This window comes from Podarcis muralis, chromosome 2 (assembly GCF_964188315.1).
Source record: "Podarcis muralis chromosome 2, rPodMur119.hap1.1, whole genome shotgun sequence".
NCBI classification, from domain to species: domain Eukaryota; kingdom Metazoa; phylum Chordata; class Lepidosauria; order Squamata; family Lacertidae; genus Podarcis; species Podarcis muralis.
The window spans coordinates 84,921,620-84,935,784 of NC_135656.1; the positions used below are offsets into that span (position 1 = coordinate 84,921,620).

The window sequence follows — 14,165 nt, forward strand, 5'->3', positions numbered from 1 at the left end:
ACATTCTGTTGTGGTGGCTTAAGTTTAAGGTGCCATTTGGCACCTAGCTTATGTATCTGAGTTTCTAACACTGGATATATCTAATGTGGAGGATAGTCGTATCTCAAGTGAAAACAAATGCCATAAACAGTGCACTGCCGCTGAGAATGCCCTGTCTCATGCCACCATCTTGCCTGCTGCAAGGGACACTCTGGAAGATCTTAAGTCTCAGGGTGGCAGGCCTCGGGAAAGGCATTCGGTCAAGTACCTAGACCCCAAACTTTTTAGGAATTTTGTAGACTGAAGTCAACACCTTGAATTGGGCCTGATAGCTTACCAGATGTGCAGTCTGCAATGAACACTGTGTTGTGGAGTTGCGGTAAAAGTAATTTACTCCTTAACTGATTCCCTTTGAAATCATTTTATTTTGCTTCTGGTATATTAAAGACTTGGATTTGAATCACAGCCTCTAAGAAATATTTAAGTTGAGGACTAAGGTCCTTACACTTCGCTATAAGATAATTTCCTGTCAGCCCTTCACAATTAAGTCCCAGCATAACATTTATAGTGAAATGAAACAAGGGTGTTCATAGAGTTCTCTTTTCTGTTGAAGATGTCAGGAAGCCCGGAAATGAATGGCCCTAAGGGACAGCTGAATTACTAGCCACTTAATAAAGCTAAACGAATGAATATTGTCTTTCCTGTCCACTCCTTCATTGCCCTCATAAGTGGGCTTGAAGTAAAGTAATGAATCAAGAAGACATCTACGTTTCACCCTGGCAAAGTGCTTTCTCGCTCTCTGTGTGAACTCTTGTGTCCTTCGGCCGAGTCTGGCCAAAAGGCAAGCAAATGCCCAGAGAAAAATAGTATTCTGCCAGCCAATAACAACTGGAAGCTAAGCCCCGCTATTAATGGCAGATTCAGTGTGCACAGGCTCTCTGTGCCTATATAGTATAAAAACAGGTACAGCTGGAGAATGTGATTTAGGTAGTTGTGAGGTTGGGCCTGCTGTGAACCATGCCAATTTCCCTTCATTATTGGCAGGAGAATGAAGGCTCTTGTTAACCTGAGAGCTGGATGTCTGCTTCGGCAAGCAGTGTGGATGTAAGTGACCTTGTGCTTCAGAAGTGTGCTATTGTCAGGAAGGAATTATCTGCCCTACATGATGTGGCTGGCTCTGATGGACCAGTATGAGAATTTCGTATTGCAGCCCATGCCCTTCTGCTCTCAGAAACCGCCCCAAATCTGTTTCCTTCCCACCAAATAGTCCGATTGGATCTGGCCTCTTATTGGTGTGGCACCTGCCTGTGCATCCCTAACGAGTCATTTTGCTGCTAACAAGCTAATTGCTGGCATAATTATTTATTGAGGTGGTGTCGGTGTAGCATGGCAGGCGGGTGGCAGGCACTCTTCCGCAGCCCGGGAATGCAGCTGTATTTGTCGCTTCCCAGAGAGTTTGTTGAGACAAAGCAGAGAAGAGTAAACACCATAAACATTTATGCTCTTGCATATTCAGCAGCAGATGAGGTTGAGGAAGCTGCAAATTGGAGTGGGGAGAGCAGTGTGGAACAAAGATTGCATTGGCTGAGAGGTGCTGCCAGAGCTTAAATACCTTCATTGGTTATGCTCCAGCCCTCCTGGAAGTAGAATTTTTTTATAACCCCCTTTTCTACCACCAAGCTATACACTCTAAGAGCTGAAGAAATTAAGACGTAATGCACAGGCCTTGCAGGGCAAAGGTCGCATGACCAAGGTGAAAGGTCCATGGAATAATGATGGGGATGTCACATTCAAAAGTGTATTAGCTCTGTTATTACTTAGTGTCTGTGCGTGGCTAAATTTTCAGAACTCTGTGGAGCACATGGGCTGAATATCATCCCTTGAGATTAATTCATTCCTATCCTGGGGCGCATCCCCCCCCTCTTGCTCCGCCCTGTGCTTCTCTTAGACTGCATATTTCACATTAAGATGTGACCCTGCATTAAACCATGCAGAACAATTAGGTAGTACTTCTACATTTTTATGTATGCCTTTATTGCATTCTGACCTGGCTTTTAAGTTTTTAAAAATATTTGTCTTCTGAATGTCGGCAAATTTAGAGCTGCGTATTTTAGAATTAATTAATGTGTATAAATAAACAATTGGGCAGCGCCCTCTTCCTCCTCACCAAACCGGGAAAGGTGTCATTTCTGTCTGCACTAAAGTGGTCCCCTTCTGTCGACTTTGTGAATTATTTCTCAGGCCTAATTACTACTATTTATTATTTGCTGCTTCCTCATCACAAACCTCTGTTAAAATGAGCTATGGGGATTCAGGAACAGCTGAGCAAGCAAAAGGAATCACAGCTGTGAATTGGTTTTCTGGGTCTGAATAGGCTTCCTCAGCTTCCCTGGATTTTTTTGAATTTTGTTTTTAGTTGCTTTCTCCATCACCCTGTTTACTGAAGTGCAGAGGGTCAGGGGTTAGCTGTTATTGCCTTCAAAGGTGCGGGTCTGTGAGTGACTGTTGCAGTTCTGCGGCTGCCTGCTGAGGCCCTTTAACTGCACAACTTGAGAGGAATTGTTCTATGCTGGGCAGTACAAGGGCGGGAGGAAAACAACCCAGAGGAAAGCAAGCAGGGGTTTGGGCCTGAAAGACCACACATAACTGGATGGTTAAAAAGGCATCCCGGCTGGATACAAATAGGATGCGGAAATAAACGGTTCGTCTTCACAAAGTGTCCATTCTTGCCCCAAAGCTGTGTTTGTATTAGCACCAATTTTTGTTTACTTCTAATCCATTTCCTGCACTGCCAGCCTACAAATGCTCAGAAATCATGATTCCGTTGCCAGGGATTTATAGTAGTAGTTAGATTTAACAGATACACAAGTGACCTTTTATTTATTTGGATTTTGGTGCCATTTGGGAATATCGCAGTAAGGTTTTGAGTGTATTTGTTTTCAGCAGGAAGGAGCCATGTGCTTGTTACTTACAATTACTTTTTAGGAATGTTCTAATGATTAGATTATGAAGCTTGTGATATTTAAGCTTTTGAGGAAGCCTAGGAACATTTAGCCCTAAGAATCTGTGTTAAGTCTCTCCCTCCCTCCCCCCCCCCCCCCCGGTTATAGCTACTCCCTTATGTCCAGCTATTCATGACTGCCACAGAGATTGGAAGGGTAAGAAGGAGGGAATCCTGTCTCTGTAGTTTCCCCTTGTTGATATTGTCGGGTCTCCTATTCTCTTCTTGGCTTCAGGCAAAGGTTTACACAAGCAGGCAGTCACGCAAGCTTCAGTAACGAGCATCTATTTGAAAGCTATGTGTCAGGCTTAAACTACCTGGAAAATTTCTGTCAGAAATAGAATTCTGCTTCTGTCGCCTCTCACATCCTGCCTAGATAGTACTTCTGGAGTATTGTATTGTAAATCAGAGTTGGTATGAAAAAAATAGAGGTGTGGGAAATTCCATACAGATGTCGGATCTCTGTACCTGTGTCTAGGTTTCATCCAAAATTAGGCGATTGTAAACATACGCACATCATGCTCAAGTCCCACTAAAAGTGTGCATTGGGTTGCAGCCTATGTACCCTTGCCCTGAGCTGGCTTTTAGGGACTGGTGCATGCTGATTATATCATTGGTGGGTACAGAACCTTCAGGACAGTGCAAGCTGCAGCCTGTATGGTATGGGTTAGGCTACAGATTGGCTACCCCACTTTTCTGCCCTGAATGTGCAGTTTGGCAGTGAGCACATATAAGAAAAGGGAAGGAGGTGCAATAGTGACAAATGAGCTGAGAGTTGTGCACAGCTAAGTGACTTGCTATCCATATACTGTACAACTTTGTCAAATATTTCTCAAAGCCAATTAATTCACCACCCTCAATATGTGTTTTTTAGGAATGTGTGCACATATACAAGTCCTAGATGTGATGCTCTTACTACATTGCTAACTAAAGCTGCTCCCTTTGCACTTCCACTTCAGCCTGCAAATTTAAATGCCCATGGATGTAATTCCCTGTTTGCTAGGAACTTTTGTACTTCTGAGTGCACCTGGGCCCTTTCTTTTAGCAGTGTTCTCTCGGCTTGGCTTGGCAGTTGTCCGTTCTGGGTGTGCAGTGAACCCACTGAAGATTGCTGGGAACTGTATCTCTTTCATTACCGTACTGCTGTATTCTGCTGGAATTAGCAGAGCCCAGGGTTTTTTGGTGTGCACCTTGTGGGTATTTCAACTCACACATTGCCATTCGTGGTATTTGAGTACTTCAGTTATTTCTCTCTTCGGTCTTCCTCTCTGTTTTCCCTGCATCCCCCAGACCCTGAAATTCATGGCCAGAGACTGCTGGACTAGAGGTTGTCATGGCAACAGCTCTCTTCCTGCTGAGGTGGAGATAGGAACAGATTTCATGGTTCAAGGAATTTCCCCATTCCTGACCCCTCCTTCCCTCCTTCCTTGTGGTGTTTTCTCCACATCTCCCTGTCATCCTCTCTTAGTACCAAGCTGCTAGGCCCGCCTCAGAAGCCGAAGGGAGCATACACACTGTGTGCTAACTGCAGACATTTTGCCATCCTTCTTGCCTCCTCCCTGTGCCATGATCTGTGACAGACTTAGGCTGGGGCATCTCACGGGATGCTTGCAAGGAGGATCTCATTTAAGGTATACTATATGAGGACTTCTCCAGAAGCTAACCACTTGCGGTTTCCCTACCTCCTCTTTTTTTGAATCAAAATGTTGGTGAACCTAAGTTCTGGAGGCAACTGTCAGCTTGGCAGACCAGGGTTCAGCTTAGGCAAAGGCAGAAAAATCTTGCCCAACGTGTTTGTCTTTTGGTCAGAAAACAATGTGTTTGGGCAACTTGGCCCTTTCAGGCCTTGTTTCCCCATTTCAAATGTGAAATAGGTTATTTTAGGTCTGTGAACCGCCCTGAGACCCCCCGGGTATAGGGCGGTATATAAATTCAATAAATAATAATGTCGTACCTTGGAAACCGAACGCCTTTGCACTCTTTGGCTCTCAAACACCACAAACTCGGAAGTGAGTGTTCCGGTTTGTGAATGTTCTTTGGAACCTGAATGTCTGGCGTGGCTTCCATGGCTTCTGATTGGCTGCAGGACCTTCCTGCAGCCAGTCGGAAGCTGTGCCTTGGTTTCCGAATGTTTTGGAAGTCGAACGGGCTTCTGGAATGGATTCCGTTTGGCTTCCAAGGTATGACTGTAATAATAATGTCCAAATGACAAATGGTATGGGGATACTAGTATTCCACTTTACCTGGCCATCTGCCAGCTGCTTGGGAGAGAACAATACAAGTTATTCTTAGTATAAACTCCTACAGAGTTAGAATCACTTTCCTACAAACAAGACTGCACCAGTTTTTGGAAGTATCAGAATTGGTGACAAAGAAACACAGATTTTGTACCTAGAAAAACTGATTCTGTGACCTGCCTTAATTGTGCAGATCTTCCTATATGTGCCTCTTTATTGCACAATTTATTCTGCTTATGAATTTTGAGAGAGTGCTGGGGGTACCAGTCGCAGGTTGCCTGCTATGGGAGTGGTGTGGCATAGCACAAAATGGTGGCCATGGAGCATGGAAAAACACAAAATTAGAGGCAGCCCCCCCCCAGCAGCTTGATTAAGACCATTGTTGAACTTTTCGACCATATTCAATCATATTGGATAATTGCTGAGAAGTGTTCTATTATTGGGCTAGGTGCTTAAGTGAGTCATGGTCCAGCTAGGCATTTTTGGCATTATCTTCAACTCCTTCAGACCCAGGACCCAGTTTTGACCCAAACATGCATTTGGAGACCTTTTTCTAAACCTTTTACCATACATTTGCATGATACTAGAGCTCCAGTAGTGACCTACCTTGGATCAGGCTCCTGGCCCACTAGTTGAAGACCAGTGATCTAGATCCATTTTGGCATGGATTTGGCAGATGATTTACTCCACCGGGGTAAATGTTGGCCTGCTGGTTCAGCTGGACTCCTCAGCAAATGCCATTGATGATTCCAGATTGCCAGGCTACCGTGAGGTGACCCCTGTCCTTCTTGAAATATAGTTTTCAGAAGGTGGTACCAGGAAATTTCCAACTCACACCCTGGTTCATGGCAACCCTTTTGGGCTGCTTGGAGTTCTGAGAAAGAGTTGTTTCTCAAATTGTTTGCAGTTTGAGACAGCCCTTGGATCCTACTTTTGCTTCTGCATTCCTATGTGGTGGCCATCTTTGGAGGGCAGGTTTCTTTGTTCTGCTGTGCTCTTCTGCACTAGCTTCAAGCTTGTTGCTGCTGAGGGCTTTTTGAGAAATTCATGCGGCTTTGAATCCAAAGCTGCCAGTCCCCTGCCTCACAGTGCCCCATTCCAGGACTTTCTACTGTGGGAGCTCACTGCCAACCTGGGTAAAGCTAAAACCATTGCTGTGGTGAAGCCCCTCTACCTCTCTGTGCCAGTGAGAAGGAGCACCCTGCCCCCCCCAGCCATCTGGGCAGTGTTAATTGCACTCTTCCTGTATACAGTGGTACCTTGGTTCTCAAACGTAACCTGTTCCGGTAGACGGTTTGACTTCCAAAACGTTTGAAAACTGAGGCGCAAAGGGCTGGTTGCAAGTTCAATTGGAAAAACTGAAAAACATTTGACTTCCGAGGCGTGTTCAAAAACGGAAGCAATTACTTCTGGGTTTTCGGCGTTCGAAGACCAAAATGTTCGGCTTCCAAGACGCTCATAAACAGAGGTACCACTGTACCTCATTTTTTACTACTACAGTTACAGTGGGAGGTAACTACCTGGAAGCATGCTAAGATACGATTGCTTTCTCTCCCCCTCTCTGATCAAGCATAGGTAAGGTTGTCTCTGCAGGAGTTTTGTGACCCTGCAAACAATAGTCCTTTGGCCTAGCCTAGCTGGTTGAATACAGAAAGGAAGTTTACAGCTGAAACAAAATTAGTTTATTCTGCAAGGGCCTGCAGATTGATTGGGAGTATTAAAACTGCCCTCCACTGTTTTGGCATTTCGGGCTAACGTACCTTCTCCCCCTCACCCCACCCCAGTGTTTTAGAAGCCACATATCAGTAAACGTATGTACAATAAATGCTATGGCACACTTAGGATTTGTCACTAGCGTGAAAGGCAAGGGAAGATAAGCCTTGCCGGCTTCCTCTCTATTTTGGATATGGCTTGCTAAAATTGCACTCTATAAAGCTATTCTGCAGACCTCTCTTGGTCTCCCAGAGAGACCTGAACAGCCTCGCAACTGTTCTGTGAACAGGGTCCACTTCATCCTGCCCCCGCCCAGTCCTCTCATCCCTTGTTGAATTCTGTCTGTCTCTGGGGCAGAATGTAGGAGTTGTTTAACATCTGTGCAGACACAAGGGCCAGCAGCTTAGGACAGGATGTGGGCAACGTGGTGTCCATGCGAAACTACAGGGAGGAATGTAATATGGGTGGATTCTGTAGTTTGCATGTGTGTGTCTGCAGCTTGCAAGCACATTCCTCTTGCCGCCCATGAGATACAACATTCCCTATTTAGGAATGACCTGGGGGAGAACTGGAAAGCACACAGGTGCAGAATTATATAGTGCCATTCCCCTTGGGCCCTGTAGCACAGATGCGAAGAGCTGCACAATGAATCCTTGAGACTGTGATAAAAGCTGACAAGAAGAATTCCTCAAGTGGTGCTGGTTAAAACATGTGCATGGAAGGCCTCGTCTCTTGTTAGACCAGCTGCTAGCCACAGTATCTTGGCCCCTGTAAAAGGACAGACAACTTTTTTCCACATGCTTTAGACCCTTTACAACACTACGCTCACTTTACTGTGTGGTTTCAAAGTAGGTTTAGGCACCAGGCAGCTGTCATAAAGCAGGAAGAGATGGCCAGGCCCCCTGTAGCATTCTAATCTCTAAGAACAGATTCTTTCAGTGGACATTCAACCCGCTTAAACTCTGAATGTGTGTATTTTCTCCTTTCTGCTCCTGTCCCTTTTTCCTTGTGTTGTGTCTGTTGCAAGCCATTCTGCAAGGGCATGCCTATGTTATCATTTGTACAGAGTGTAGTGAACTTTACAGCATAAATAATGGCAGTGGTAATGATAATAATAGTAATAAACTAATAATAGTAATAGGTAAACATAGAACTCTTCTGCCTCAAAGTAGCAGCATAGGTCTTTTATCTAAAGGTGCTCCATTAGCTGAAGCAGATCTATATCTCTCTCCACCTGGAGAAGACTAATTAGATGAGAGATTTGCTGCAACACAAGCTAATATTACCAACTGTGGTTTATTAAAACAAGAATAAGCTGTGTGCCCACATGCTCCCTCTTCACTCCCCCCATCCTTCCTCTCTTCATAATCATGGGTGTAGCCAGGATTTTTGTTAGGGGGGCAGGCCTTTTGTTTGGGGGGGGGCAGAACCTCAGTTCGCTATGTATTTATATTGATTTTTTTTATTTATTTCGGGGGCCAGCTGTCCCCCCGCCCCCCTCCGTGGTTATGCTGATGCTTCATATGTCCAGCTTCAGCAGAAATTTCCTGATTTCTTAAACTACAGTTTCTTGTGACTTTTGAAGCGGGAAAATATGGTTTAAGGTCTCTCTCCAGACCTGTAGCTGATCACTTTCGTTTTCTGTAGTTTAGCTCTTTGGCAAAGTGGCACAATTGGTAGGTATGTAGGTCACCATGCTTTTGGAAACATTAAGTGAACAAAGAATATGGGGAAGTGATGGTGATTCCATTCATGGAAGGTGGCCCTTTAAATAGTTAAACACCCTGGTCAGTTTGCTGCTTTTTCTAGCAATTTACAGTCTCAACTGAAGGAGGAGTATTCATGTAGCCGTAAACCATTGAAAATGATACAGGAGCATAAAGGTTGCTATGACCTGCCATTAGGGTATCTGATTGAATCAAAAGTTGGCTTTAATGAGATGTGGATAATGGCGAGTTCCAAAGCTTCTACATTGAAAAGATTGACTCCTCACAGATGCAAAGCGAACCTTATATGACACTTGTAAAAGTGTCAGTTCCTCAAATTGAGAGGTTCAGTAGACACACATGGTGCAAGATGGTCTCTTAAGCTGATTAGCATGTTGTTAATTAGTCTCACCCAGGTAGCTTGTAAACAAAGAAATCTTCACCAAAACTGGGGGTGCAAAGGAAAGAGTGAAGAAGGAGTTTGCAGGTGCAAAACCTGTTTGCAGCCCCTGGGACTGCATCTCTGTTATTGCATCTGAACTGGGCCTCAGGTTGCTGCATCTCTGCCCTATACAGGCGTAGACTGAGCATTGTGCTAACTATGCAAGAGAATAGGATCCTGGCATACTGGTGACCTAATGTGCAATTTGCTGAGGCCACTCTTGAAAGAAAGATTCGCAGTTGAAACAGGTCCGTGTTAAAATTGCAGCTTGTGCTCACTTTTACCTTGCAATGTGCATGGGAGATAGGGTTTGCATTGGTGTGTTTACCACAAAAACATACTACAAGGAGACAGGGCTAGTTCCTACAGTTCATATGCACTTAAAAAACAATGTTGCCACCTTGTTATGGGGTAGAAGCCAGTGCACACTAAATGTTAACATGCATTTGCCTCTGCCATGAAGTGTGTGAAGTGTCTCTTGCTTGCTGCATCCCAGCAGTTTTTGTTTTCGTTTTATTCAAGTGTATTGATTTTTACAGTAATTTTATATAGATGTTGGAACTTCAGAAATGCTACCTTTTTATTTTGGTTTCATTCCTTCACTTTGATAATTTCCACATTTAGGAACTGTCCCATGTCCTTGTTTTGCACTCTTCTGAAAGGATTCTGAAAGTGGAAATTAGATGGTGAAGTGGTGCACTACATATCCTGATATGTGCCTGTGGAATTGTGGAATTTTTTTAAGGAACATTGATGGAGTGAGAGGCTGCACGGGCCTCTTGAAATTCATGGGAAGGAATAGGAAGAGGGTTTTTAAGAGAGTTCTTGCACCTGTGACTGCCTTACACATGCATTCCTAAGGAAGCCATCAGCAACTGCACTAGAATTATACGTTTTTGTATCTGTGGTGACTTTGCAGATTTCTGTACCATTTTCTCATTCACAGCCATTTACATGATATGCTGGAATGCTGTCAAACAGCTAATCTCTTCCTTCCCTTTCTCTCCCACAGCCCCTGCAAATTGATGACAATTTCTGTGGTCAGGATTTTAACCAGCCATTGGGTGGAACAGTCACCATTGAAGGTGTGCCGCTCTTTGTGGACAAGGAAGATGGCATGACATCAGTGGCTGCGTATGACTACCGTGGGCACACCGTGGTCTTTGCTGGGACACGGAGAGGCAGGATAAAAAAGGTAGGGGGCAACGAAGCTCTTTCTTTGGGGTTTTGTAGGGTTATGTTGCTTGGACCATAAGAGGGCAAAAGTCAGAGGGTGAGAGCAATGGAATGGAAGGGGCGGATATTTCCATGTGCACAATTTCTTCATAACGTTTGGAGCTATTTCTGTATGGAAGGATTTGACCTTGAACAACTGTTACTTGCTTTTTTCTAGTATCCTTTCCATCTGCTCTTTCAGCAGAAGTATTACCCTCTGTACAATCTCTCCTGGGGCAGAAATATTTTAAAAATACAGGCCAATATTACATGTCAAGTGCCTTTTTCTGTGCAATGTGCTAAAGCCAGATTGCTTTTCTTCGTGTCTTCAGCAAGTCTTGTAGGGAAAATAGCAAATATCAGACTCAGCTGGTCTCTTTTAAAGGTCTCCTTAGAGCAGGCTTCCTTCTTGTTTAGAGGACCTTTGCCAGCCTTTTTGAGGTTGCCATCATTTCTGCTCTTCCTGCCTTTGCTGTGAAGTTGCATTGCTACTTTCTTGTTAGCTTCTGCAGTTTTGCCACACACATTTGCCTGTGTTACACTAAGCAGATGCATTTTGGGGGGAAATTCCTGAGGACGATGGCTCTGCTCTGTCAGCAAGAACCAAAGAACTCTGATAACTGTGCATACGCCTTGGAGACTGCAGAATAACTCTGATGTGGATGATTTAAAACATCTGTGGGCCTAAGTCCACAAAGTAGAGGGAACTCATCCTTCCCCAGCTACACAAAGGGTTCTTGTTGTTGGTAATTAGCAAATAGCTGTATGCCTCTCCTCAATATCTCCACAGGGCATGGGTTTCCTGTTATCATAACATCGTTCCTATAATTACAGCTGGCTATTCCCTGTGTAAACACAGCCGGCAATAACTGCATCTTCTACCAGGCAGAATTGTATTTAGGGCCTTAGCAGAATTTTTTAGGAAGCACCTAATCAAGTAAGGGGCTCCTCTTTACCCAAGGCATGTTGATACTGGGGTCTGAACTAAGGAATGGCTTGAATTTTGAGTTGCTTCCACCTTTGATATTTTTGCCCCTCCCTGACGAAGGTTCTAATTTTCAAAGCTTATAAGTATTTTCTAGTACAGAAGTCGGTGTAGTGCCTTTTGAATGTGAATGTAGAGAGGAAGGCACGCAGTGGCTTAGTATATGCATTGGATGTATTAGTCTCATGGGAAGAACAAAATCCTTGTACAAACATATAATAGATGCAGGTGTGCATTAGTGGAAGTCAGCATGTGCTCATCAAACTCAGCTGAGCACATTGCACATTTTGCTGCAGAAAAGGACTCAGGTTTGCCATAGGAGCACCCAATAGCCAATTCTGTGTCCCTGAGGAGGTGTACAGTACATGTATGACACATGTGTGAAAACGTGTTTAACCCATTCATGCTTAATGTGCATTTTTTAATATGTACTGTGGTACCTCGGGTTACATACGCTTCAGGTTACATACGCTTCAGGTTACAGACTCCGCTAACCCAGAAATAGTGCTTCAGGTTAAGAACTTTGCTTCAGGATGAGAACAGAAATCGTGCTCCAGCAGCGCGGCAGCAGCAGGAGGCCCCATTAGCTAAAGTGGTGCTTCAGGTTAAGAACAGTTTCAGGTTAAGTACAGACTTCCCGAATGAATTAAGTACTTAACCTGAGGTACCACTTTATATCTTAAAAGCATAATGTGTGAAGTGTTGGGTTGTGGCCCATAAGATTGTGTCTTGGAAGCATAGCTTAGGAAAGGACTGGTGCGCAACATGCTAATTACGGATGTGGGGTGGCAGGAGCTTTACTCTGTTGATCGAACATTCTGTACACTGAATTTGCTCTGCATCTTGCCCTGCTTGGAGTCATCTTGTCTATGTGGAATGTTTTTCTAGCACAGGGAAACTGGTATCTACGTCTAATCCCTGCAGACTGAGAACAAGCAAGATACTGATTTTTAGTTCAGTGAATCTGGAATGCAAAGACTGGCCTGAGGCCAGGTTGAAGGTCATTTTTAGGACATGTGATTAAGACAGTGTAGGCCCCACATAAGCAGAGAAGAGTTGTTTTGTTTATTAGGAGGGTAAATAGAGTTGGTTTTGGAGCTTTTTTTAGTCAGCTCAGCACTAGGAAAACTGTGAAACCCCAAGGTAGTGTCGTAGCTGTTGTATTACAGAAATGTAGGTGTTTTGTTCAATAAGAACAACCTAGACTCTGCCACTTTGAAGCGAAAGCTCATCTTAGCCAACTTTGTTCTCTGCTCTAAATATGAGACCTCCTCAGAAAAGACAGCTCATCTAGACAGCAGGCGAAGCGATATATCAGTATTTTAAGAGAGCACACCCCATGAGGTGGCCTTAAGACTGATCTTATAGGCCTCATCATTCAAAGATTACAGATATTTTGTTTGAACAGCCAAAGTGGGTTACTTCTTATAGGAGACTGAATTCAGATACAAGGTATTGGGAGGAGTGGCTGTGTCACAGCTGCTTCATGAATTAAGTTTGCTCTACATCAGGGTTTCCCAAACTTGGGCCTCCAGCTATTTTTGGACTACGGTTCCCATTATCCCTGACCACTGGTCCTGCTACCCTAGGGATAATGGGAGTTGTAGTCCAAAAACAGTTGGAGATCCAAGTTTGGGTAACCTTGCTCTACATGGAGACAATCTCTGGGTGTGGAGACATATATGTGCTTTAAAGTATGTCTGTGGCACAAATGTTTTCCCCACTGCAGATATGCAGATTCGGCAGATGCTGTTATGTACAGAAAAAGTGTAATGTAGAGCATGAGGTCTTTTTAATGGTGGAGCTTGGTGCTTTTTTTATGTCTTAGGTATATGGAAAAGCTGGACTACACCATTGAGAGAGAGGACCTGGTGTACACCTCTGTTTGAAGTTCTTGAGCTAGCAATCTACGCTGTCAGCCACACTCCTGTAACTGCTAGGACACTCATACTCTTGCTTCAGTGTAGCAGTAAGACTTCATTCCCTTTTGGGCAGTAGACCTGCTATTGATGTTTCCTGACTTCTTTCCGATAAAAAGAGGCACCAGAATGGCTGGCGGCCTCTAGTCCAAATGGATCACGAGAGATTTCACTTTGTCAGGGCTTTGGCTTTGTAGCCATGAAGGCTGAGAGAAGACATAGGCAGATTGTCATCCCTTTCGGATTGATATGTGGTCTGAAGTGATTGGTGTCTCATTTCTACCATTTTCTCTTCCACTTTTAAGGTTCCAAATTGCAGGCTTTAAAGAGTTCTCTGCTGGGGCAGTTCTGCATGTGTGAGTGTGTGGACGGACATGTGGCAGGAGGATAGATGAAACCACTGAGATGGTGTGCTTTAGCATCCAGTTATTTGTCTCTGGTGAACCTGATGTTTGCTTTGTGTCCAGAAAATTTCTTCCTTTGGCGGTAGTTTCCTCCTCCCTTAGAGGGAAATGAGGGGCAGATGGCGCTTGTCAACCTGGTTGAAGGTCGCCCTTCAAGGAGAAGGAAACTCTAATCCTAAACCTCTGCTGCCTTGCTGCTATATTCATTCATGAGAAAGGCTTCCGGAGCAAACCCAGAGGAAAAATCTATGGGAGAAGAAAATACTAAGGAGTAAACCCTACATGAATCCAGAATGAAATCCCTAAGATAGTTGGATAGCGTCTTATACATCTCCCTCCTGCAGCCAGGTTGGTGTCAAACATCATGCTTTCTACGTCAGCAAGGCTGGGAGGGGAGTTTTGTCCAATGGGCAGCCAGGGACCTTCATACACAGTACCCAGGCTTGCACCCTGGAGAGGGCACTTCAGTGTTCCTAACACAGAAAAAACAACACGGGAGGCAGCAGTTAGGAGTTACCGGTCTCTGCAGCCACAACAGGCATTGTGATTCTCCTGTGGGTTGAC

The 14,165-nt window shown here is 44.3% G+C and overlaps 1 protein-coding gene across 4 annotated transcripts in view; it reads left to right on the forward strand.

Annotated features, from left to right (window-relative positions):
- PLXNA1 (plexin A1) overlaps positions 1 to 14,165 on the forward strand; it is a 293,792-nt gene that overhangs the window by 55,887 nt on the left and 223,740 nt on the right. For all 4 annotated transcript variants that reach the window (XM_028719206.2, XM_028719204.2, XM_028719207.2 and 1 more), the window contains exon 3: positions 10,091 to 10,273. In XM_028719206.2, the coding sequence (XP_028575039.2) occupies positions 10,091 to 10,273 (183 nt within the window). The remainder of the gene's footprint in view (positions 1 to 10,090; positions 10,274 to 14,165) is intronic.